Source organism: Podarcis gaigeae (genome assembly GCF_964106915.1).
Source record: "Podarcis gaigeae genome assembly, chromosome: 18".
Classification (NCBI taxonomy): domain Eukaryota; kingdom Metazoa; phylum Chordata; class Lepidosauria; order Squamata; family Lacertidae; genus Podarcis; species Podarcis gaigeae.
The window spans coordinates 5,118,360-5,144,978 of record NC_139696.1 but is presented as its reverse complement, the minus strand read 5'-3'; the positions used below and the strand labels follow the sequence as shown (position 1 = coordinate 5,144,978).

At 46.8% G+C, this 26,619-nt stretch overlaps 1 protein-coding gene across 4 annotated transcripts; it reads left to right on the top strand.

Annotated features, from left to right (window-relative positions):
• The first annotated feature begins 1,323 nt into the window (after nucleotides 1-1,323).
• Nucleotides 1,324-26,523, top strand: LOC310835565 (vomeronasal type-2 receptor 26-like). Of its 4 annotated transcripts, XM_083720291.1 has the most exons (7): nucleotides 1,324-1,349; nucleotides 2,602-2,740; nucleotides 12,588-12,885; nucleotides 13,875-14,726; nucleotides 15,713-15,931; nucleotides 17,458-17,584; nucleotides 25,598-26,523. In XM_083720291.1, the coding sequence occupies exons 2-7, from the start codon at nucleotides 2,661-2,663 to the stop codon at nucleotides 26,503-26,505; spliced, it is 2,484 nt and encodes an 827-aa protein (XP_083576417.1). In that variant the 5' UTR covers nucleotides 1,324-1,349; nucleotides 2,602-2,660; the 3' UTR covers nucleotides 26,506-26,523. The 4 variants fall into 4 exon arrangements, with proteins under 4 accessions (XP_083576417.1, XP_083576418.1, XP_083576416.1 ...); XM_083720292.1 differs by lacking the exons at nucleotides 1,324-1,349; nucleotides 2,602-2,740 and adding an exon at nucleotides 8,555-8,779; XM_083720290.1 differs by lacking the exons at nucleotides 1,324-1,349; nucleotides 2,602-2,740 and adding an exon at nucleotides 9,501-10,400.
• The last annotated feature ends 96 nt before the right edge of the window (nucleotides 26,524-26,619 follow it).

Below are 26,619 nucleotides of genomic sequence, written 5' to 3'. Positions count from 1 at the left end.
ACCCCTCCACATAAGAGGCAGTGCGTTATCATAGCTTTTCAGCTGAAGCAAATTACAGATGATGGTTGACTGTTCTCTTTTCAAGTTTGAGAAACGGCTTTTGAAATGTTGTTATCAGTATTGAAAATGTTTTCACACACACACTCTTCACTAAAAACGTCCAACGTTGTTGCATATTGTGCCTGAAAATTATGTTTTATTTGGCTTCAACTGGAGTGGGGAAAGGATAACACTGCAAAGGATATCATAGGACTTAGTAATTTTTCTGCCCATCTTGACTAAATAAGATCCCTGCATTTTGCTACAAAAAAAAAATGAGCCTTTTTCTCATGCAGTCTTAAAAGCATCCAATTTTCCCCAGAATAAAAGGCTAATCTACATTGTTTGCTGAAATAAAATATTTTTTATTTTTAATCTTTATTGCATATTTTACCTCACCATTTTATGGAGGGGGTGGGTTTATTAAAAGAGGGGAAATGACAAACAAAAGTATTAAAAGGCTATCTCAGAATGAGCAGAATGCCTTTCCCATTTGAAAGACATTTTTTTTTAAAAAAAGGTTTTAATAAATTTCACCTCACGATTTTAAGGAGGGGAGTTATTGAAAGAGGGAAAATGACAAAACACAATTACTAAAAGGCGATACATCCTATCTTGGAATGAAGAGAATGAAAGGGACTTTTTTTTTTTTAAAAAAAAGAGGATTTCAGACATTTTACCTCACCAATTTAAGGAAGGGGTTATTTGAAAGAAGGGAAACGAGTCCTGTTTGGCGCAACTCTTTCAAATATACTTAAAAATGAAAAAGAAATACACATGTGCCATCTCTACATCATTGGTTCACTATTATGATTGTTTATTTTTTTGTAGTGATGTCTTTATCTCACTTAAACTGAACTGGACATATGATTCTCAATTTGAATATTGATTCGACCTCCTTAATCTACCCATAACTGGCATTTTCCTGAGGGGGAAAAGCTATATTCCCTCAGAATTGTCTCTTTCCTCAGAGCACGGAGGCCGGGACTTCGGGAGACCTGTGTTCTGATTGGCTCTCTACCTCTGACGCAGTCTCCCATTGGCTCTGAGGGGTGCTCCTCTCAGAAAGCTTATATATTACAGTGGACGGTTGGGTTGCGGACGTGATTCGTGCGGGATGCACATTTGCAACCCACATCTGTGCACACTTGGGTTGCGATTCGGTGCTTCTGCGCATGCACAAAGTGCAATTTAGCGTTTCTGCGCATGCATGGCCGCCGAAACCCAGAAGTAGCCCACTCAGGTGCTTCCGGGTTTCGGCGGTCCACAACCCGAAAAAAACACGCAACCTGAAGCGTCTCTAACACGAGGTATGAGTGTGAAAGGATCAAAGATTTTTGGGATATCATTTATAACAAGTTAAAGAAAATGTTTAAGATCCCATTCCCTAAAAAACCTGAGGCATTTCTATTAGGACATATGACAGTAAAAATTAAAAAGAAGTTTAGCTGCATCAACTGCAGCAAGGATTCTAATAGCAAGAAATCGGAAGAGCGAAAGCATCCCTTCAAAGATCGAGTGGCAAGCCAAATTAATAGAGTACTTACAATTAGCAAGGAAAACGCGAACAGTGAGAGGAAACTGAACACAAGAAGTTCATAAGGAATGGATAATAATTAATGAATATCTCAAAGGGTACTGTGACAATAAAAGCTTCCTGGCAGATACATGCAGAATGAGCCATGCAATATAAAATATTTGTTGGAAAATGTCAAATTAAGTCAAAGAAAAACAACTTTATGTAACTGTGTAAATAATAGTTTAATTGTAAATCAGTACAATGGGCTTCGTCGGAAGTTTCTTTTCTTCGCTGATTCGAACATCAGATATAATTATGTTCTTTTTCTATTTATACTCTTTACAATCTATACAATTCATTGAATGTTTGTATGTCAATATTGTATGTATGTATGTATTTTAAGGTTTTTCTTGTTATATATATATATATATATGTGTGTGTGTGTGTGTGTGTGTTCAAAATTGTGGGGTGTCTTATACACGGATACAATCTCCCCCCCCCCATTTTCTCAGTTTGGATTCTTATACATGGGGGCGTGTTATACACAGAAAAATACGGTAATTTTGCATGAGTGCTAGTTAGTGCCTGAAGGGGTTACGGCCATAGAGTTGTATTCCTAGACTCAGGCCACACACACCCCACCTCTGGTAAGGGAGGAAGTGAAGCTTCTTCTCTCCCTTTCTCTCTGCACCATGTAACTGGCCAAGAATGATGTGCTCAGACTGGATGCTTGAAACTATATTCTGTATTTTATACCCAAGAATATTCCATGTGTGTGCTCCTTTGCTGCTGTGAGGAATGAGAAGGTGCTGTGTGCATTTATCCAGGAAGAAGTCTCTGAAAAGGAATGCTCTACAGTAAAAAAAATTCTATCGTTGGTTCCATTTGTATTTATAATTTCAGGAGACTGTTGTAGGAGAAAATGGTATTTGAAAACAATCTGTTAAAAGAATCAGTAAAACATTGATCAACAGGTCAGAGGAATTCAGATTGAAAAATAATATTTAATCTACTTAGTTTTCTGCATTTATTTTCCTCGTTAGATGATCTCTGCTGTTTTGCTGGGGCCTCAGAAGAATAATGAAGCATTTGTGGGGCTAAGATGCAGCCCAGGAGACCAGCCCTGGAGGCCAAGATAGAGAAGATCTCCACAGCCACCATGAACTTCTCCTTCGTACTCAGGTAAGTTGGAATAAAGAAGACCCAGACACTGCAAAAGACCAACATGCTGAAGGTGATAAACATGGCCTCATTAAAGCTGTCAGGCAATTTCCTAGCTAGGAAACCACCGTGAAGCTGATGAGAGCCAGGAGACCCATGTAACCCAAAACAGTGTTAAACATGGTCGCTGAACCTCCATTACATTCCACTACAATCTCTCCAACAGAGGAATAAAAGTCCACGTTTAGGAATGGAGGACAGGTTCCTAGCCAAACTGCACAGATAATAGCTTGTGTCAGAGGACAGGACAGAACAATTAAGTTCATCAGTTGCTTCTTCAACCATAGCTGTCAACTTACAGATTTGAAAATAAGGGACCAGCAGCCTCGAAAATAACGGATCAGCCAGCCAAAATAAGGGATTTTAGTCAACCAGCAGCCAAACGAAGCCTCAAGTGGTGGTTCCCACAGCGCAGCAACCTAGCAATGGGGATGCAGCAAGGAAAACCACCATCACCTCTCCGCTGGGAAGCGCTGAGCAAAGGCGAGTCCCCAGGCAACGCGGCCGATTTGATTGGCACAAGGCATGCAAGCTCCACCCCCCAGTCGTTCTTAGACTCCTTATTGGGTGAGCAACGCAGCCGAGCAACGCAGTTGGAGCCTCCCTCCTCCCTGGCTGGCAGGGAGGGAGGGAGGGAGAGGAGCTGCTTCCTTTGAAACTCGGGAAATTTAAGGGACATCATCAATAAGGGACAGCAGCGGGACACGGCACTGGGATAAGGGACTGTCCCACCAAATAAGGGACGCTTGACAGCTATGTCTTCAAAAGTTTTTGTGGCATGTTTCCTGGCTTGGTAGTCATGAAGGCCAGAACTGTTGGGATGCGTCTGGGGAGACGGGGGCATTTGGCAGGCCCCTAGCTTGCGCCAGCCACCGGCCGGCAGCCGGGTGAACTCCGGTTCTTGGAACAGCATCAATCAGTGACTCAAGCCTCAGAAGCGTCCAGAAGCTAAAGCACGCAAGCCAGCAGAGATAAGAACTCTTTGCAATGGAAGTGGTGGACAGAGGCATGTGTAAACATTTTTTACAGGCGTTTATTCAGCATAATAAAAGGTAAAGGTAAAGGGACTCCTGACCATTAGGTCCAGTCGTGGCCGACTCTGGGGTTTCGGCGCTCATCTCGCTTTATTAGCCGAGGGAGCCGGCGTACAGCTTCCGGGTCATCTGGCCAGCAGGACTAAGCCGCTTCTGGCGAACCAAAGCAGCGCGCGGAAACGCCGTTTACCCTCCTGCCGGAGCGGTACCTATTTATCTACTTGCACTTTGACGTGCTTTCAAACTGCTAGGTTGGCAGGAGCAGGGACCGAGCAATGGGAGCTCACCCCGTTGCAGGGATTCGAACCGCCGACCTTCTGATCGGCAAGTCCTAGGCTCTGTGGTTTAACCCACAGCACCACCCGCGTCCCTCATATGTATATTACTAATATATAAAACTACGCCATCAAGCTGGGTGTGTGGGCCAGCATCTCCCATTTTCTTCAGCAAGTGGTATTCAGTCATCCACTGTCTCTTGCATACTGAGCGTAACCCTATTAAAATACTGACCATCATCATACCTCACGGCATTGTGCTCCAGATGTTTTGGACTACAAGTCCCATCAGCCCCATCCAGCATGCCCAGTGGTCAGGGATGAAAGGAGCTGGAGTCTAGGGACTTTTGGAAAGCACCATGTTAAAGAAGGCTCCTTAACAGCAGTTACAACACACAAAAAGCCATCAGCATGATGATCTAGCACCGAGGGCCTTCTGGCGGTTCCCTCACTGCAAGAAGCCAAGTTTCAGGGAACCAGGCAGAGGGCCTTCTCGGTGGTGACGCCCTCCCTGTGGAATACCCTCCCACCAGATGTCAAAGAGAACAACAACTACCAGACTTTTAGAAGACATCTGAAGGCAGCCCTGTTTAGGGAAGCTTTTAATGTTTAACAGACTACTTTGTTGGAAGCCGCCCAGAGTGGCCGGGGAAACCCAGCTAGATGGGAGGGGTATAAATAATAAATTATTATTATTAGCATCCCAAGGCTAGGGACAACAGTATCAAAGGCCCCAAGAACAGCACCCCACAGTGAAATTTGGAAACTATTCCAGTATCCTGCTGTGAACACTGACTTGTAATCCTGTTCCAGAGGAGGTCATGAAAATTTAAGATTTCCAAATACAATCTCTTTGAGCTTTAAAAGGGCACCAATAGTGATGTCTCCAGGTCTGTGGTACCTCAGGTTACATACGCTTCAGGTTACAGACTCCACTAACCCAGAAATAGTGTTTCAGGTTAAGAACTTTGCTTCAGGATGAGAACAGAAATCGTGCTCTGGTGGCAGCAGGAGGCCCCATTAGCTAAAGTGGTGCTTCAGGTTAAGAACAGTTTCAGGTTAAGTACGGACCTCCGGAACGAATTAAGTGCTTAACCTGAGGTACCTCTGTTAATAGGCTTTCTGGAGCTCAAAAGGCCTGGTCAAGAGGAATGTATCCCTCTGTGAAATTTCAGCTGCCTGAGGCGGAAGCCAAAAGAGCAACAACAGAGCCACATCATTGCAGGATGAAAGGAAGGAACCTGTTCCTTGCATGCCAGCAACAAAATTGGGTACAGAGCCCAGAAAGAAGCTAACTATACAGGTTCTATCTGGGGCTATGGAGCAGCGCAGGGAGAGATGGTCAGACAACAAGGTCCTTGTTCCGCATCCCAGCCGCATCTGGACGGCTTCACATCGCATCATTCTCACAAACATGTTTTGCTCTTTGTTATTGACACGGTGGGTGGAAATCCACAGAGGTTTAGCAAGAATTTCTGTCGTTCTGATAATTCTACTGGAGAAAAATAACCACAGCTTTGAAGCTCTGGACTCACATTCAAAGAGGAAAGTCTTAAGTTTGCGTCATTCTCTACTTGTTTGTGGTTAGTTGGACTCAGGGGATCGGCCTTATTTGCCAGGTCCTGGTCTTCAGCTGATGTGGAGCTGAGCAGCAGTTTACAACCCAGGGTTTGCTTGTGGCAAACTTAGTTAACTCTGGCTGGTAATGAATTCAGTCCCCCAAGGCTGCCCCATAGGCAGGAGAGGTTTCTGCAAGTTCGGAAGCTTTGCCAACTGGACCTTTGGATATATGGTGGAGTGGAAAAACAACCCATACTCACCTATGGTGTAATTAACACAGACGTTATTCTTCACACAGAAAATTTAGCCTGGGAGAACTCAACCTTGGCTTTGTTGTTGTTGTTTAGTCGCTTAGTTGTGTCCACCTCTTCGTGACCCCCTGGACCAGAGCATGCCAGGCACTCCTGTCTTCCACTGCCTCCCGCAGTTTGGTCAAACTCATCCTGGTAGCTTCGAGAACACTGTCCCACCATCTCGTCCTCCATCGTCCCCTTCTCCTTGTGCCCTCCATCTTTCCCAACATCAGGGTCTTTCCCAGGGAGCCTTCTCTTCTCATGAGGTGGCCAAAGTATTGGAGCCTCAGCTTCAGGATCTGTCCTTCCAGTGAACACTCAGGGCTGATTTCCCTAAGAATGGAGAGGTTTGATCTTCTTGCAGTCCATAGGACTCTCAAAAGTCTCCTCCAGCACCAGAATTCAAAAGCATCCATTCTTCGGCCATCAGCCTTCTTTATGGTCCAGCTCTCATTTCCATACATCACTACTGGGAAAACCAGAGCTTTTACTAAACGGATCTTTGCCGACAATGTGATGTCTCTGCTTTTTAAGATGCTGTCTAGGTTTGTCATTGCTTTTCTCCTAAGAAGCAGGCGTCTTTTAATTTCGTGGCTGCTGTCACCATCCGCAGTGATCACGGAGCCCAAGAAACTAAAATCTCTCACTGTCTCTATTTCTTCCCTTTCTATTTGCCAGGAGGTGATGGGACCAGTGGCCATGATCTTCTAGCAAAACTCCAAAACCACAGTTCTGTTTCTTTCAGGGTAGCCAGACCTAACAGCAGGCTTAGCTACAGCTTCCTGGGACTGTTTAGCATCAACAGATCTCACCAAATTCCTCTATGGTTTGCATCTCTGATGTCAACTCTAGCTTCTGTTTCATTCCAAGTCTGTGACTATGGAAGAAGCAATGCCTCTTAGGGTGTTAATGCTATGAGCCCCTCCATCACAGACCATGCGTAAATAAGCAATATATCCCGAAGACACCACAGTCTCTGGTGTCCCTTATTCCAAGGAAACTGGACCCTGGGGCAACCACATGGAATCTCACACCACCCAGAGAGTGGGGTGGCATGCAACAATATGTATGTTGCTTCAGAATGGAAGAAGCAGGTTTCTCCTTCTACACCACTCCCCAAACAAACTACAGCATCTATCAAATAATAACAGCTACCTATATCAGGTTCTATGGGACATGGGTGGCGCTGTGGGTTAAACCACAGAGCCTAGGGCTTGCTGATCAGAAGGTCGGCGGTTTGAATCCTCGCGATGGGGTGAGCTCCCGTTGCTTGGTCCCTGCTCCTGCCAACCTAGCAGTTCGAAAGCACGTCAATTGCAAGTAGATAAATAGGTACCGCTCCGGTGGGAAAGTAAACAGTGTTTCCGTGCCCTGCTCTGGTTCGCCAGAAGTGGCTTAGTCATGCTGGCCACATGACCCTGAAGTTGTCTGTGGACAAACGCCGGCTCCTTTAGCCTATAGAGCGAGATGAGCGCCGCAACCCCAGAGTCATCTGCGACTGGACCTAATGGTCAGGGGTACCTTTATATCAGGTTCTAAGAGTAATGGCTGTTCCCCAGGTTCCCCCCCCCCATACATTTGATTTCCTTACATTAGGAAGGGACAAGAGATCACTGGTTTTGATAGACTGGTAGTGCAAAGATAACGCTATGTCTGTTCCTCTTAAGTGCCACGTAAGAATTAATATTCTGCATTATTAACACTGTGAAATATCAGCCCCCCAAAAGGGCGCTGTGGTCTTATTATTTATTGTCTTCATTAAATGATCTCCGCTGTTGAGATGGGGTCTCAGAAGAATGATGTAGCATTTGGGGAGAAAGATGCAGTCCAAAAGACCAGCTCCAGAGGCCAAGATGCAGAAGATCTCCACAGCCACCATGAACTTCCCCCTTTATAAAAAGGTAAAGGTAAAGGACCCCTGACAGTTAAGTCCAGTCACAGACAACTCAGGGGTTGCAGCGCTCATCTCGCTTTATTGGCCGAGGGAGCCGGCATACAGCTTCTGGGTCATGTGGCCAGCATGGCTAAGCCGCTTCTGGAGAACCAGAGCAGCCCACGGAAACGCTGTTTACCTTCCCGCCGGAGCGGTACCTATTTATCTACTTGCACTTTGACATGCTTTCGAACTGCTAAGTTGGCAGGAGCAGGGACTGAGCAATGGGAGCTCACCCCGTCGTGGGGATTTGAACCTCCAACCTTCTGATCAGCATGCCCAAGAGGCTTGGTGGTTTAGACCACAGCACCACCTGCATCCCTTTCTACTCGGGGACAAAGGAGACCCAGACACTTTCAAAGACCAGCATACTAAAGATGATAAACTTGGCCTCCCTGAAGCCGTTGGACAACTTCCTAGACAGGAAAACCACTGTGAAGCTGATGGAAAAGCCAGGAAACCCTTGTAAACACAAGACAGAGTAAAACACAGTCACCGAAACTTTGCCACATTCCACAACCATCTCTCCAGCGAAAGGTGGAAAGTCCAAGTCTGGGAATAGAGGGGATGCTGCTAGCCACACAGTCATGCCAGTTATGTCTCTCTGAGAGTTTTCTAGCCACATTACCTGGCATGGTAGCTATGAAGGCCAGACCCACGGTGACAGTTTTTGCCAGTATGGATTATATGGTAACCAGGCATCCGCACAACATGACCAGTCCAGCGAAGTTGATGTTGAAGAATCCTTGCTTCGACACTGGTGATCTTTGCTTCTTCCAGTACACTGGCATTAGTTCGCCTGTCTTCCCAAGTGTTGTGTAAAATTTTTCGGAGGCACCGTTAATGGAATCTTCCAAGGAGTTGGAGATGGCGTTTATAAGTGGTCCATGTTTCATAAGTATACAGTAGGTTTGGTAGTACAATAGCTTTGTAAACAAGCATTTTGGTTTCCCTGCAAATGTCCTGGTCCTCAAACACTCTGCACTTCAATCGGGAGAAAGCTGCACTCACAGAGCTCAGACGATGCTGGATTTCAGCATCAGTGTCGGCCCTTGTGGAAAAGTAACTGCCCAGGTAGGAGAAGTGATTGACACTTTCCAACGTTACACCATTGAGTTGGATTTGTGGCGCTGCAGATGGGTTGTTTTGTGCTTGTTGGTGCAGCACTTTGGTTTTTTGGCAGGCCAAACTTTTCGTAAGCTTCTGCGAAGATATTAGGATGGTTTGGAGGTTATCCTCTGAGTTAACATTCCCAGAGTCAACCCTAAATACATTACTTCTTGTAAATGAGCCAACATAGCCAGTAGAGGGCTGTGAAAATTTGTGTCCTAGGCTTTTTAGACCCTTCTACCCATGTACACTCTGAAACCAAAGGGGCACATTGGAATGTTTGTTGTTTAGTCGTTTAGTCGTGTCTGACTCTTCATGACCCCCTGGACCAGAGCACGCCAGGCCCTCCTGTGGATGCTTTTGAATTCTGGTGCTGGAGGAGACTCTTGAGAGTCCCATGGACTGCAAGAAGATTCAACCTCTCCATTCGGAAGGAAATCAGCCCTGAGTGCTCACTGGAAGGACAGATCCTGAAGCTGAGGCTCCAAGACTTTGGCCACCTCATGAGAAGAGAAGACTCCCTGGAAAAGACCCTCATGTTGGGAAAGATGGAGGGCACAAGGAGAAGGGGACGACGGAGGACGAGATGGTGGGACAGTGTTCTCGAAGCTACCAGGATGAGTTTGACCAAACTGCAGGAGGCAGTGGAAGACAGGAGTGCCTGGTGTGCTCTGGTCCAGGGGGTCACGAAGAGGCGGACATGACTAAACGACTAAACAACAACAGGCCATATTACATTATATTCTCCAACCCACCTGAGCTAGCCAACTTTTGGTTGGGTGCCATCTTAGATTTCAGTTCCACACAGAAACAACTTCGGACTCTTGACAGGCCAAACTTCCGTGGGTGACACAAACATGTTTTTCTCTGCTTGAGTCGAGAAGGGAATCCGGCACTATGTCATTAATTTTTTTCTCCTATGGAGTAATAAGAATAATGGGGGGGGGGGGGTTTGCTTCTGAACTCTTCCCCGCCCAAAGCGCCTTGGGATATCTACTCGCCAAGTAAACAGCAAAGCTGGAACAAAACAGCCTTATTATAAATACACCCTGAACCTTTCCAAATGGGAATGCGATGGAGAAGGGGGCGACTTGATGTGTGGCTGTTTGTTGCTATTTTTAAAAAAACAAAAAACTGTGTCTCGGCTTTGTGATGAATCTGTTTCTAAGCTAGGAGGAGAGGTCTCTTCATGTCAGTGATGTTAATTTGGCTGCTGCTGCTGCTTCTGTTTTGGCTTCTGCCTCAAGTAACCAGCATGGGCTCCAAGAGCAAGTGTCTGTTGACTTTCCGACACCAGGAAGACTATTACAAGCCAGGAGACCTGATTGTGGGGGGGAATCTACCCCTCATCAGCGCCGTCGACTTGATGAAGTCCTTCTACATTCCTCCCCAAGACCAGGAATACTGCTCTGACCAGTAAGTGTCCTCAGGAAAGTTCTGGGTTGCCCTGGCTTCAGTGATCTGCATCAAGGGGGATGCTGACATCTGGAATTCCCTGGTTCAGATTTGTTCCCCCCTGAATTATCTGAAATTACAACTTTTTTTTTAATTATATTTTTTCAAATACATATTCATACAACCAAATCTCATTTTATCACATGTTTTCCATTTTTGACTTCCCTCAGTTTCTCTGCCAATCTTCCGTTTAATTTATATTGTAAGTGCATTTCTAAACTTAATATTGCCTTTAAAACTGTCCTCCCCCCTCTTGTTCCCTTTTTTACAATATTCCTCAGTTCTTCACAGAGCCTCTTGGAAACCTACAAGCGTTATCTGTTCATCACATAAACTTTTCAAATAATCTGTAAACTTTCCCCAGTCCTCGATAAATTTATAATCTCGCTGATATCGAATCTTCCCTGTTAATTTGTCCAATTCTGCATAGTCAGTCAGTTTCAATCTCTATTCTTCCACCGCCCTGGTTCGGATTTTGAACCTGTGTCTCTCATAATGGTTTACTTTAGCCCATGTTTTCTTTTAATCATATTTTTTTAAAAAATGATTTTCATACCATTTTCAAATAATTTCACCTGCCACTCCATTTTAGTTGGTATTTCCTCTCCTTCCCACCATTTAGCTATTAACATTCTCACAGCAGTAGTTGCATACATAAATACCTTTCTGGAATCTTTTGGAACATCTGCAGCTACGATGCCTAAGAGAAAGGCTTCGGTTTTTGATAAAAGTTAATTTGGACTTTTTTTTAAGCTCCTTATAAATTATTTCCCGAAACTTTTTTCATCTTATTACATTTCTACCACATGTGGGTACATTGTTTCCTCAATTATTATTATTATTAAATGTTTTATTTAGGCATACTTACAAACAAAATAATAAGATACACACACTTAACCACAAAATTAACCGAAAAAGTAAGAACAAAAGGAACATAAAATACCACACCCATGTGACTTCCCTCCACCAGTTCTTGTCATCTTTAAATCATTTAAATTCTTGTTTACATTGTATATCATTTATCACTGTAATTACTTATTTTATGGTACTATTATAATATAACATCAGGTCATCGTTCTAAGCTTAGTCTTAGACTTAGTTCTCTCAGATTCTTTACATCAACAAAGAGCTGGTTTTATACATTTTCGCCAGCTTGCTAGGTGTAATATAAATATAATGTAAAGCATCTTCATGTAGTTTTCTTTTAAAGCGTAGCAAGCCGTAAACGTCAGGTCCTTTCTCCAAAGTCTTTCCCAAGACGCCATCTGTATGTTATAACCAAAATCTCTGGTCCTGGGCTGCTTTCCAATCTATCACTGATTGTCCAGACCACAAGGAAAGAGGGTGGAGGAAGACCAGATAAGGAATGACAGGCTAAGGTTGTGGGGATTTGATGGAGGAGTTGGGGAGAGATGCTCAGGGCTTGCTGATGTCTTGTCAGATCAGAATAAAGTGGCAAGAGCCCAGGGGGTCCCAGGCACTCAACCAGGGTCTGTGGTCCTTTGGAGAATTGAGACATGGCGGAGACTGTCGTAGCTTTAAGGAATATGTTTTATTCACCTATTTTTTATATTTCCATTGGGTGGCTGTTTCAAGTAGGGCGTTGTTGAATGTTTCTAAAGGGAGGAACTTGATTCTGCTCCTCAATTACTGGGCTGTTTGGGGTTTGGAAGGCGCTGTCACTGCGAGAAGAGGGATGAGATTTATTGTCATCTACTCATCATCCGAGTGACGCGGGTGGCGCTGTGGATTAAACCACAGAGCCTAGGACTTGCTGATCGGAAGTTAGCGGTTCAAATCCCCGTGACGTGGTGAGCTCCCGTTGCTCGGTCCCTGCTCCTGCCAACCTAACAGTTCGAAAGCACATCAAAGTGCAAGTAGAGAAATAGGTACCACTCCGGCGGGAAGGTAAATGGCGTTTCCGTGCGCTGCTCTGGTTCGCCAGAAGCGGCTTAGTCCTGCTGGCCACATGACCCGGAAGCCGTACGCCGGTTCCCTCGGCCAATAAAGCGAGATGAGCACCGCAACCCCAGAGTCGACCACGACTGGACCTAATGATCAGGGGTCCCTTTACTTTTACCTTACTCATAATCCATTATGTGGGTTGCGCATGGACACACACACACCTCCACTGTCCCCCGATTGCAGGGATATGCCGGTGCCCAAGAACTACCAGCACATCCTGGCCCTGGTGTTTGCCATCGATGAACTCAATGAGGATCCGGCGCTCCTACCCAACATCACACTGGGCTTCCGTATATACGATGACAAAGAGAACGTGAGAATAATCTTTCAGGACAGCCTGTCTCAGCTCTCCACACGGGGGAAACTGGTGCCTAATTACAAGTGTGATTGGCAGGACAAGCTGGTGTCCGTCATTGGGAGTCTCGACATCAAAGCGTCAAGGCAGATGGCAACCGTCTTGGGCACCCACAAGATCCCACAGGTAAGGAGATTAATCTGGGCTAGATGGAAGTGATCTGGAGAGCTCGGTGGCATTGCTGCAATGTATAATAACAGCAGCAGCAGCAACAACAAAAATAATATAATTTGTACCACACCCATCTTTATTATATTATTATTAATAATAATAATAATAAAGTGATAAAACATCAAACAGGCCTGCCTTCAGATGTCTTCTAAAAGTCAGGTAGCTGTTTATTTCCTTGGCATCTGGTGGGAGGGCGTTCCATAGGGCGGGCGCCACCACCGGGAAGGCCCTCTGCCTGGTTCCTTGTAACCTCACTTCATGCAGGGAGGGAATGGCCAGAAGGCCCTCAGAGCTGAACCTCAGTGTCCAGGCTGAACGATGCAGGTGGAGATGCTCCTTCAGGTATCCTGGGCCAAGGCTGTTTAGGGCTTTAAAGGTCAGCACCAACACTTTGAATGATGCTCAGAATATGCTTTTGTTGGAGTGTGTAAACCTGATGGCAGGAGCCTCCTGCAGCTAATCAGAAGCCGTGCTTTTGAACATTTTGGAAGTTGAATGGATTTCCGGAACAGATTTCGTTTGACTTCCGAGGTACGACTGTATTCCCAAAGCTCAAGAAAACTTAACCCCTCACTTTGTCAGCCCACATAAATCCTTATTCGTGAATCAATGATCCGTACATACAAGCCATCTCTCCTGCTATTTTTCACACACAAATGACTGACTGGTTTTAACAAACATGAACTCCTCTCCACTAAGCATTCCATACCTGCCCAAAACACACAGTCCCTGTGTGTGTGTGATTAAAGGTAAAGGGACCCCTGACTATTAGGTCCAGTAATGACTGACTCTCACTCCGTCCCAGCTCCGCTGGGAGCTCACTCCGTCGTCGCGGGGACTTGAACCGCCGACCTTCTGATCGGCAAGTCCTATGCTCTGTGGTTTAACCCACAGCGCCACCCGCGTCAAGCAAACTTTTAAAATAAAGCTCTTCTTTCCTTCAGCTCGGTTATGGTTTGTTGAACCCTGTTTGGGGAGGACAAAGTTCCTTTCCTTCTTTCTACCGGATTGACCCTAACGAAGCCTCGCAGTACGTAGGCTTAATCAAGCTCCTCCTCCATTTCCACTGGAATTGGATCGGGGTCTTTGCTCCAGATGATGAGAGGGGCGAAAATTTCATCCGGACCCTGTGGCCCATGCTTGCGGAAAACGACATCTGCGTCGAGTTTTTTAAAACGATTCCTCGGGATGACTTGATGCGCGATGCCATTTACTTTGAGAACGGCCCGCCTGTTTATCGCTGGGAAGCCGAAGTGGCGATTGTCTTCGGGGACAACGTTCTCATCGAGCAAATAACAGGCCGCTTCTACGCCCACAAGAAAGAGACTTACGAGTCGAATTGGAGCGTTTGGACAATTTGGATTCTGACTTCCCACTGGGAGTTTTCTGCGATGGGAGTCCCCTTCCACTGGCGGTCTCTAAGGTTATTGAACGGTGCGCTGTCCTTCAGAGCCCACGCAGGAGATGTGCCGGGCTTTGGAGATTTCCTCGGGTCCTTGGATCCAAAGCAGCCCCGGGGGGACGTATTCCTCCGCGACTGGTGGGAAGGTGCTTTTTACTGCGAGTTCGTCATAACGGACCGGTTTCCTCCAGAGGAGCTGAAAAATTGTACCGGGGAGGAGAAGGTGGAGGACTTGCCCCCGATCTTGTTCGAAAGGAGAATGACAGGCCGCAGCTATGGGGTCTATAATGCCGCCTATTCTGTAGCACACGCGTTGCACGTTTTGCACTCGACGGGGTCAAAACGGAACACAGTTTGGGGTAGCAAGAAGCTTCTGGATCTCCAGCCATGGCAGGTAACAGAATCTCTCTGACTCCAGTGCTGGATTTACGCATAAGCGGGTGGCGCTGTGGGTTAAACCACAGAGCCTAGGACTTGCCGATCAGAAGGTCGGCGGTTCGAATCCCCACAAGGACAGGGTGAGCTCCCGTTGCTCGGTCCCTGCTCCTGCCAACCTAGCAGTTCGAAAGCACGTCAAAGCGCAAGTAGATAAATAGGTACCGCTCCGGCGGGAAGGTAAACGGCATTTCCGTGCGCTGCTCTGGTTTGCCAGAAGTGGCTTAGTCCTGCTGGCCACATGACCGGGAAGCTGTACGCCGGCTCCCTCGGCCAGTAAAGCGAGATGAGCGCCGCAACCCCAGAGTCGGCCACAACTGGACCTAATGGTCAGGGGTCCCTTTACATTTAAACAAGCTACAGCTTAGAGCCCCACTCTCTTGGGGCCCCCCACAAAATTTAAAGGGGGGAAAAACTGGATGTACATTTCCAAAATATAAGATAAAAAACAAATAAAATAAAACTTACAGCAACATTGTGTAGGCTCCCGTGATGTAAGTAAGGGGTCAGCAAACCTTTTTCAGCAGGGGGTCGGTCCAGTGTCCCTCAGACTTTGTGGGGGGCCAGACTATATTTTGAAAAGAAATAATGAACAAATTCCTGTGCCCCACAAATAACCCAGAGATGTGTTTTAAATAAAAGCACACATTCTACTCGTGTAAAAACACCAGGCAGGTCCCTCAAATAACCCAGAGATGCATTTTAAATAAATGCACACATTCTGTTCATGTAAAAACATGCTGATTCCCAGACCATCCGTGGGCCAGATTGAGAAGGCGATTGGGCTGGATCCGGCCCCCAGGCCTTAGGTTGCCTACTCATGGTGTAGGCAATATTGAGTTTGATGGGCCCAAGGCTTATTTGGTATGGGGCAGCTCCTTACGTTTCAGGTCCCTTGCATCCGGAATCAACCCAACAATTATCTTAGCGTGTCTGCCATTTCAGATCCACGCAACTTTAAGGAACATCCGCTTTAACAACAGCGCCGGAGATGAAATATCTCTTATGGAAGACAGTGAGAGATCGCTTGACTGGGATATCCTTAACTGGATCTTTTTCCCGAACGGGTCTTCAGCGAAAGTGGAAGTTGGAAGAGTGGCTCTTGCGGTGCCCCCAGGCCAAGACTTCACCATTAACTCAGATGCAATTGTGTGGGGTGCCGAGGTGGGTAGCAGGCAAATATTCTTGGGGTCATGGAGAAACAGAGAATCCCTAAGCTCAATCCCTTTGGAAATGGAAGACTGGGGCATATAAAAAGCTTCATCAATAATTTGATGAACCCTGGATAAATTTGATTAACCCTGGATAAATTAACATTTTAACTGAGCCTCTATCTTTTCAATAAGAGTATTTCTTTCCCCCCTGTGTCGATGAACCCTTTTCATCACAAGGGAAACTTCTTTTGAGTGCTTCTACAACCTCTTCGGACGTGGGTGGTGCTGTGGGTTAAACCACAGAGCCTAGGGCTTGCCGATCAGAAGGTCAGCGGTTCAAATCCCCGCAAGGACGGAGTGAGCTCCCATTGCTCGGTCCCAGCTCCTGCCAGCCTAGCAATTCGAAAGCACGTCAAAGTACAAGTAGATAAATAGGTACCACTTCGGCGGGAAGGTAAACGGCTTTTCTGTACACTGCTCTGGTTTGCCAGAAGCGGCTTAGTCATGCTGGCCACATGACCCGGAAGCTGTACGCCGGCTCCCTCGGCCAGTAAAGCGAGATGAACGCCGCAACCCCAGAGTCGATCACAACTGAACCTAATGGTCAGGGGTCCCTTTACCTTTACAACCTCTTCAGAAGTCTTCTTCTTTGGCGATCCTTCCGTGAACACGGTTTTAACAGTGAGTCCGTAAGTGACTGTGGAGGCCAATTCTGGACCCACACATCCTTCCACAGTGCAGACATAGGTTTCTGGGCGGGAGTTGATCCCGGTGAGGGTTTGCAAAGCATGCCTTCCTCTTAGCACGTTTGTCCCTTTTGTTCTGAGTTCAAGCGTCTTCCAAGCCCATGACACCTTTGGTAAAGGCTGTTCTCTGATTGGAGCACTCTCAGGCCAGTGTTTCCCAGTTTTTGGTGCTTATACTACATTTTTTTTACATTTGCCCCAAGAGAGTCTTTGAACCTCTTTTGTTGACTGTCGGCATTATGCTTCCCATTTTTAAGTTCAGAATAGAGTAGTTTGCTTTGGGAGGGACGCGGGTGGCGCTGTGGGTTAAACCACAGAGCCTAGGACTTGCCGATCAGGTTGGCGGTTCGAATCCCCGAGACGACGGGGTGAGCTCCCGTTGCTCGGTCCCTGCTCCTGCCAACCTAGCAGATCGAAAGCACGTCAAAGTGCAAGTAGATAAATAGGTACCACTCCGGCAGGAAGGTAAACGGCATTTCTGTGCGCTGCTCTGGTTCGCCAGAAGCCAGAAGCGGCTTAGTCCTGCTGGCCACATGACCCGGAAGCTGTATGCCAGCTCCCTCGGCCAATAAAGCGTGATGAGCGCTGCAACCCCAGAGTCGGTCACGACTGGACCTAATGGTCAGGGGTCCCTTTACCCTTTACCATACTAGTTTGCATCCACACAGCACAGCCAGTCCAACGAAGCTGATTTGTGTTAGACAAATATTGATGCTGTTGTAGAAGGTTAAGAGAGGAAATGCAGTATAATGCAGGAAAACCAATCCACTGTCCCTTTTATCCCTTTTAGACAAACCGTTTTGCCAGATGTGTGGAGAGGTGCCCTCCAGGGCACAGCATAAAACTGAAAGAGGGGGAGCCTGTCTGCTGCTATGGATGTGTCCGCTGTCCAGAGGGGACCTTCTCTAACCAGACAGGTAGCTCATTCCCCCCCCATTTTTTTTTTAATCAAAGATTTTCTTGTTTTACAGAAGCATGTGCAATGTCTCTCGTATTTTTTCCATGTAACATTTTTACAAATCAGTTTCATTTGTTAAGACATTGGGGGTCGGGAGTTGGAGGGGGGGTCGGGTGGTGATGTTTCTATTTTGCTTAATGTATGTAGGGTTTGGTGTCAGCGTTGCTCCTGCTGTTCACTTGTGTTCCTTTGGTGGTGAGAGAGGTTGGGGTTGTCCCAGGGTGTGGCTGTTCACTTGTGGTTGGCTGTGGTGGTCTTTGTTTTCGTGTGTGAGTGGGGTGGGTGGGTGTTTTGGATCAGGTTAGCCATATTGATTTGTATGCTGTTGGTGGATTATTGTCATTGTCTTGTTGGCCATACCGGGGTGAAGGCGTCTTCTTCTGTTTGTCCCCGTGTCAGTTTCAGTTTATTGGTTAATTTTTCTAGTAGGGCAGTTTCTCATACTGTTTGGTACCATTGGTCCATGCTTGCTCCTGACAAGTCTCTCCAGTGTCAGGTAGCTCATATTTTGAGGGTGGAAACCCAGTTTTGCTTGCAGGACTTGACAGGTGGAAGCAAGTGAGGGCAGGAGGCCTCAAGGGCGGGGGAGACGAGGGGAAGGTAACAGACAAAGAACAGGGTCCACCGTTTCCCCTGGGGATGAGATTACATTTGGGCTTTCGAACCCATGCTGTTTTGAAGAATGTGCTGGAATGGACAAGATTATGGATGAACAGAACACCTGTGGTTTTACTTGTTCACAGAGATATCACAAGTTTCTGGGAGAAACATAGGAGCCTACTCCTAGGGGCCGAGGGGTCTTCACCGTATTTCTCCATGTATAAGATGCCCCCTATTTTGGGGGGGTTCAAAGTGTGGTGTAGTGGTTAAGAGTGGTAGACTCGTAATCTGATGAACCGGGTTCGCTTCCCCGCTGGGTGACCTTGGGCTAGTCGCACTTCTCTGAAGTCTCTCAGCCTCACACACCTCACAGAGTGTTTGTTGTGGGGGAGGAAGGGAAAGGAGAATGTTAGGCGCTTTGAGACTCCTTCAGGTAGTGATAAAGTGAGATATCAAATCCAAAATGAGGGGAAATTGCCCAGAGTTGTTGAGCTGCCCATAGCACATGTCACAGAAGCATAAAACCCTCTGCCCCCTCGCCACCAGCAGGCACCAATAACTTGCCCAAATCCTGCAGCAACAGCAATCAACAGCAGACCTTGCCCAGACACTAATTAACATCAAATCAAATCAAATCTAATCTAATTAACAGCACAATTGCTGCTGATAATCTGCTACTCGCGGCAGCAACCAATCCCCCATCCCCACTCTGCACTATCCATGTATAAGACAACCCCCAATTTTTGAGATTATTTTATCAGGAAAAAAACCCCTCATCATATGCACAGAAAAGTACAGCATTTTGTTGTTGTTGTTGTTTAGTCGTTTAGTCGTGTCCGACTCTTCGTGACCCCATGGACCAGAGAACGCCAGGCACCTCTGTCCTCCACTGCCTCCTGCAGTTTGCTCAAACTCATGCTGGTAACCTCGAAAACACTATCCAACCATCTCGTCCTCTGCCGTCCCCTTCTCCTTGTGCCCTCCATCTTTCCCAACATCAGGGTCTTCTCCAGGGAGTCTTCTCTTCTCATGAGGTGGCCAAAGTACTGGAGCCTCAGCTTCACAATCTGTCCTTCCAGTGAGCACTCAGGGTTGATTTCCTTCAGTATGGAGAGGTTTGATCTTCTTGCAGTCCATGGGACTCTCAAGAGTCTCCTCCAGCACCATAATTCAAAAGCATCAATTCTTCGGCGATCAGCCTTCTTTATGGTCCAGCTCTCACTTCCATACATCACTACTGGGAAAACCATAGCTTTAACTATACGAACCTTTGTTGGCAAGGTGATGTCTCTACTTCTCAAGATGCTGTCTAGGCCTGTCATTGCCCTTCTCCCAAGAAGCAGGCGTCTTTTAATTTCGTGGCTGCTGTCACCATCTGCAGTGATCATTGAGCCCAAGAAAGTAAAATCTCTCACTACCTCCATTTCTTCTCCTTCTATTTGCCAGGAGGTGATGGGACCAGTGGCCATGATCTTCGTTTTTTTGATGTTGAGCTTCAGGCCATATTTTGCGCTCTCCTCTTTCACCCTCATTAAAAGGTTCTTTAATTCCTCCTCACTTTCTGCCATCAAGGTTGTGTCATCTGCATATCTGAGGTTGTTGATATTTCTTCCGGCATCTTAATTCCGGCTAGGGATTCATCCAGCCCAGCCTTTCGCATGATGAATTCTGCATATAAGTTAAATAAGCAGGGAGACAAAATACAGCCTTGTCGTACTCCTTTCCCAATTTTGAACCAATCAGTTGTTCCATATCCAGTTCTAACTGTAGCTTCTTGTCCCACATAGAGATTTCTCAGGAGACAGATGAGGTGATCTGGCACTCCCATTTCTTTAAGAACTTGCCATAGTTTGCCGTGGTCGACACAGTCAAAAGCTTTTGCATAGTCAATGAAGCAGAAGTAGATGTCTTTCTGGAACTCTCTAGCTTTCTCCATAATCCAGCGCATGTTTGCAATTTGGTCTCTGGTTCCTCTGCCTCTTCTAAATCCAGCTTGCACTTCTGGGAGTTCTCGGTCCACATACTGCTTGAGCCTTCCTTGTAGAATTTTAAGCATAACCTTGCTAGCGTGTGAAATGAGTGCAATTGTGCGGTAGTTGGAGCATTCTTTGGCACTGCCCTTCTTTGGCATTGGGATGTAGACTGATCTTCTCCAATCTTCTGGCCACTGCTGAGTTTTCCAAACTTGCTGGCATATTGAGTGTAGCACCTTAACAGCATCATCTTTTAAAATTTTAAATAGTTCAGCTGGAATACCATCACTTCCACTGGCCTTGTTATTTGCAGTGCTTTCTAAGGCCCATTTGACTTCACTTTCCAGGATGTCTGGCTCAAGGTCAGCAACCACACTACCTGGGGTATACGAGACATCCATTTCTTTCTGGTATAATTCCTCTGTGTATTCTTGCCACCTCTTCTTGATGTCTTCTGCTTCTGTTAGGTCCTTTCCACTTTTGTCCTTTATTATGGAAATCTTTGTACGAAATGTTCCTTTCATATCTCCAATTTTCTTGAACAGATCTCTGGTTCTTCCCATTCTATTGCTTTCCTCTATTTCTTTGCATTGCTCGTTTAAGAAGGTCTTCTTGTCTCTCCTTGCTATTCTTTGGAAATCTGCATTCAATTTCCTGTATCTTTCACCATCTCCCTCGCATTTTGCTTGCCTTCTCCCCCCCGCTATTTGTAAGGCCTCGTTGGACAGCCACTTTGCTTTCTTGCATTTCCTTTTCATTGGGATGGTTTTTGTTGCTGCCTCCTGTATAATGTTACGAGCCTCCATCCATAGTTCTTCAGGCATTCTGTCCACCAAATCTAAATCCTTAAACCTGTTCCTCACTTCCACTGTGTATTCATAAGGGATTTGACTTAGATTGTATCTTACCGGCCCAGTGGTTTCTCCTACTTTCTTCAGTTTAAGCTTGAATTTTGCTATAAGAAGCTGATGATCTGAGCCACAGTCAGCTCCAGGTCTTGTTTTTGCTGACTGTATAGAGCTTCTCCATCTTTGGCTGCAGAGAATATAATCAATCTGATTTCGATGCTGCCCATCTGGTGATGTCCATGTGTAGAGTCGTCTCTTGTGTTGCTGGAAAAGCGTGTTTGTGATGACCAGCTTGTTCTCTTGACAGAACTCTATTAGCCTTTGCCCTGCTTCGTTTTGATCTCCAAGGCCAAACTTGCCAGTTGTTCCTTTTATCTCTTGACTCCCTACTTTAGCATTCCAATCCCCTATAATGAGAAGAACATCCTTCTTTGGTGTCACTTCTATAAGGTCTTGTAAGTCTTCATAGAATTGGTCAATTTCAGTTTCTTCAGCACAAGTAGTTGGTGCATAAACTTGGATTACTGTGATGTTAAAAGGTCTGCCTTGGATTCGTATCGAGATCATTCTATCATTTTTGAGATTGCATCCCAGTACAGCTTTCACCACTCTTTTGTTGACTATGAGGGCCACTCCATTTCTTTTATGGGTTTCTTGCCCACAGTAGTAGATATGATGGTCATCCGAACTGAATTCACCCATTCCCGTCCATTTTAGTTCACTGATGCCCAGGATGTCAATATTTATTCTTGCCATCTCATTTTTGACCACCTCCAACTTACCCAGGTTCATGGTTCTTACATTCCAGGTTCCTATGCAATATTTTTCTTTACAGCATTGGACTTTCCTTTCGCTTCCAGGCATATCCGCAACTGAGCGTCCTTTCGGCTTTGGCCCAGCCGCTTCATCAGCTCTGGATCTACTTGTACTTGCCCTCCGCTCTTCCCCAGTAGCATGTTGGACGCCTTCCGACCTGAGGGGCTCATCTTCCAGCGTCATATCTTTTATATGCCTGTTGTCTTTGTCCATGGAGTTTTCTTGGCAGGGATACTGGAGTGGCTTGCCGGTTCCTCCTCCAGGTGGATCACGTTTGGTCAAAACTCTCCACTATGACCTGTTCATCTTGGGTGCCCTGCTCGGCATAGTTCATAGCTTCTCTGAGTTCTTCAAGCCCCTTCGCCACGGCAAGGCAGTGATCCATGAAGGGGCACTCCCAAAGTTGAGGGCTCAAGGAGAAGGGGACGACAGAGGACAAGATGGTGGGACAGTGTTCTCGAAGCTAGCAGCCTGAGTTTGACCAAACTGCGGGAGGCAGTGGAAGACAGGAGGGCCTGGCGTGCTCTGGTCCAGGGGGTCACGAAGAGTCAGACACGACTAAATGACTAAACAACAACAAAGTTGATGGGCATGGCCATTCAAATGGTGTGTGTGTGCCAAATCATGTGATCACTATTGTGGGGCGGGGTTTACCTGAGGCCCCCCCCCCATATTTTATTCAAATTGGCACCCCTGGGTAGAAACGTTCTATTAAAAGAGCACCAGTATTCAAATATTTAATAATTTTTATGCACAAGCTTCTCTTATACGATATCTGTTGAATTCTGCCTCATCTTTCAAATTAGCTTTGATTAATACATTATTCTTTTAAGAACGTGTTCTCAAATTCATTACTTCTGGCATTGCACCTGAAACTTCCTTCACAGGCTCAGAAATGTGATAATGTATGGTGACTAGGTCTAATAATAATAATAATAATAATAATAAATTTATACCCGCTCCTCCACCTGCAGCTGCTGGGCTAGTCACGCTTCTCTGAAGTCTCTCAGCCCCACCTCACAGAGTGTTTGTTGTGGGGGAGGAAGGGAAAGAGAAAGGAGAATGTTAGCCGCTTTGAGACTCCCTAGGGTAGTGATAAAGTGGGATAGCAAATCCAAACTCTTCTTCTCCTTCACCTCATTCCAAAAACAGTGTCTGTTGCCATCACAGTTCTTCTGTCCCACAATAATAATAAATTGCCAAGGGGTCATCTCAGTTACCAAGGTTTCTTTTACCCTTCTTCAATTATACACCCAATTTTGCAACCTTCTTTGCAAACGTTCAACCTTAAGTTTTTAGAATGCAACATCTTTTTTTAATGTGTGTTAAAGCAAACATGCCTATGTTCCACTAAATTGTATGCTCCATTGATTTCTAATAGGTTGACTCCTTGATAAGTGGGGAGGATTGCCGCTTAATCTGATTTTGAATATACCGTACTTTTCTGTGTGTTAGACAAGGGTTTTTTTTTACTCCAAAGTAAAGTAAGAAGTGTATGGGGGGGTGTCCTCTTATACATGGGTAGTGCAGAGGGGGGCGGTGCGGGCAATTGGTTGCATCCACGAGCAAGATGTAGCGATTGGGTGGGTGAATGGTGTCTGATGCCAGGGCTGCTGTGGATTGGCTGCTGCTTTGTCAAATGGGCGGGTTATCTGCAGATGTGGCAAGGGCTGCTGTGGATTGGCTACCGCTTTGTCAAATGGGCGGGTTATCTGCGGATGCGCCAAGTGCTGCTTTGGATTGGCTACCGCTTTGTCAAATGGGCGGGTTATCTGCAGATGCGGCAAGGGCTCAGCGGCGTAGCGTGGGTTGTCAGCACCCGGGGCAAGGCAAGTAATTTGCCTAACCCCTAACCTGCCGCCGCTGCCAGCTTCTTCTTGCTGCTGCCTGGGCTGGGGTATTTACAGTAAGGTAGCCACGGCGGCGGCGGGGGGTCTGTGTCAGGTGATCTGAGGCGAGTTGCCGCTGGCGCTGCCACCCAAACGACGCCGCTTGCCCGGAGGAGGAGGGCGGAGAGGCGAGGAAAATGCAACATGGCCCAGCAGCTGCAGCAGCAGTGGGGCTGTGAGGAGGGGCTGCCTGGCCCGCCCTCCGCGGCCCTGATGCGCGGGGACCGTGGCGAGCGCTGAGAGCCGCTGCCTGCCGGACGCCTTCAGCCCGGACGCGCGCACAGCTCGTCGGTTCAACGAGACATGGGGCTCTGCTACAGCCTGCCCCTGAGGCTCTTCGGCGACTCCGGAGGTGGCGAGCGCGCCCCCCAGATGTTGCGCCCGGTGCGGCTGGCCCCCCCTGCACCCCCCACGCTACGCCACTGCAAGGGCTGCTTTGGGTTAGCTGCCGCTTTGTCAATTTGGCTTCTGTCACTTGCGATTGTTAGCGTTTGTCAGTAGGGCAGTAGGGTGAGTGATTTTTGGTTCGTCATTCCCTCCCCCCCCAAAAAAAGCTCAACAACTCTCCCCCCCCCATTTTCTTAAATTTGAGCCCCCCAAAATAGGGGGCGTCTTACACATGGGGCATTTTATAGACAGAAAGTACAGTAAATTGTTTCATCACTGTGAGTTTATTTGTATGCAGCTTTCCCATGATCGAACCATGTTCAACTTCATGGGAAAGCAGCGTACGAATAAACTCATGATGATGAAACAGATTATATGCAGGGAAACAAATCACAGCAACATCTCAAGCTTATGCACCGTCACGAAACAGAACACAACTGTAACGAAAATTCACAGTAATATCCATATAGGGGAAACAAACACACAGTGGCGTAGCGTGGGGGGTGCAGGGGGGGCCAGCCGCACCGGGCACAACATTTGGGGGGGCGCTCGCTCGCACTCGCAGCTCTCTGCCCCTACCTGGCTCACTCTCTCTCTCACACTGCAGTGCTGGCTGTGCGAATCCGATCCGAGCTGCCAAGTCGCCACCCACTGTGGAGGGGGTGGGTGCCAGGCGTGCGGTGCGGAGAGAGAGCGAGGGACTATCTGGGGGAGGGACAGTGCAGCGCCCGCCCAGCACAGCGCTGAGAACCACACCAGACCAGACCAGGCAGCAGCAAGAAGAAGCTGGCAGCGGCGGCAGGTTAGGGGTTAGGGGCGCAAATTACTTGCCTTGCCCCGGGTGCTGACAACCCAACGCTACGCCACTACAAACACATCATGTAAATAAACACTAAAACAATGCCCAACAATAAAATACAAAACTGCTTCTCCAGTTTTCAAAGCTTGGTATTTCATTTTTCATTTTTAAAAAGAACCCACAGTGTATAAAAATCATAAAATCACCAAATGAGAAACAAGGATGATTGATAGCAGCAGCCCAGAAATTTGGTTCAGGTCTGAAAAGACTTGATTTTTTTTTTTAACGCAGTGGAAAATTGTACTTTTGGCCCCACATAACGAGGTGGAAGAAGGATGCCTCAATCTCTCTGTGACCTGAACTGGTCAAAACAATAATTTATTTTGTCATGCCTGAGACACAGTGGTACCTCTGGTTAAGTACTTAATTCGTTCCGGAGGTCCGTTCTTAACCTGGAACTGTTCTTAACCTGAAGCACCACTTTAGCTAATGGGGCCTCCTGCTGCCGCCATGCGATTTCTGTTCTCATCCTGAAGCAAAGTTCTTAACCCGAGGTACTATTTCTGGGTTAGCAGAGTCTGTAACCTGAAGTGTATGTAACCTGAAGTGTATGTAACCTGAGGTACCACTGTACTTAAAATGGTGGCTTGTTTGTTCCAGATGCAGTTCAGTGCGTCCAATGCCCAGACGATCAGCACCCAAACGAGAAACGAAACCAGTGCGTTTCCAAGAAAATCAACTTCCTTTCCTATCATGAGATCCTGGGCTTTGTTTTGGTTTTCCTTGCCTTTTTCTTCTCCCTGCTCACCTCTTTAGTCTTGGCAACCTTCATTAAACACCGAGACACACCCATTGTCAGAGCCAACAACCGGGACCTCACCTACATCCTTCTCGTCTCCCTTCTGCTCTGCTTCCTCTGCCCCTTCCTCTTCATCGGCCGACCCGGAAAGGTCACCTGCCTTCTCCGACAAACGGCATTCGGCGTCATCTTCTCTGCTGCCGTTTCTTCCATCTTGGCCAAAACCGTCACCGTGGTCCTGGCCTTCATGGCCACCAAGCCAGGAAACACGGCCAGGAAACTGCTGGACAGACAACTGACCAACTGCATTGTCCTGACCAGTCCCATGATCCAAGTTCTTATCTGCGCGGTGTGGCTAGGAACCTCCCCTCCGTTCCCAAACTTGGACTTTCATTCCCTGGTTGGAGAGATTGTAGTGGAATGCAACGAAGGCTCTGTCGCCATGTTTTATTCTGTCCTAGGTTACATGGCCTTCCTAGCCCTCACCAGCTTCACGGTGGCTTTCCTAGCTAGGAAGTTGCCCGACAGCTTTAACGAAGCCAAGTTTATCACCTTCAGCATGCTGGTCTTTTGCAGTGTCTGGGTCTCCTTTGTCCCAACATACCTGAGCACCAAGGGGAAGTTCATGGTGGCTGTGGAGATTTTCTCCATCTTGGCCTCCGGGGCTGGTCTCCTCGGCTGCATCTTTCTCCCCAAATGTTACATTATTATCCTGAGGCCCCATCTCAACAGCAGAGATAATCTAATTAGGAAAAGTCTGCCTAGTTGATATTAGAGCACAATATACGGGGGGACAGCTTTTAGAGACCGTGCTTGGGGCCAAGACATTATGAGCTTTCATTCCATAGTATGTGCTGTGCAACGTATATCTGTATCTTGCTTC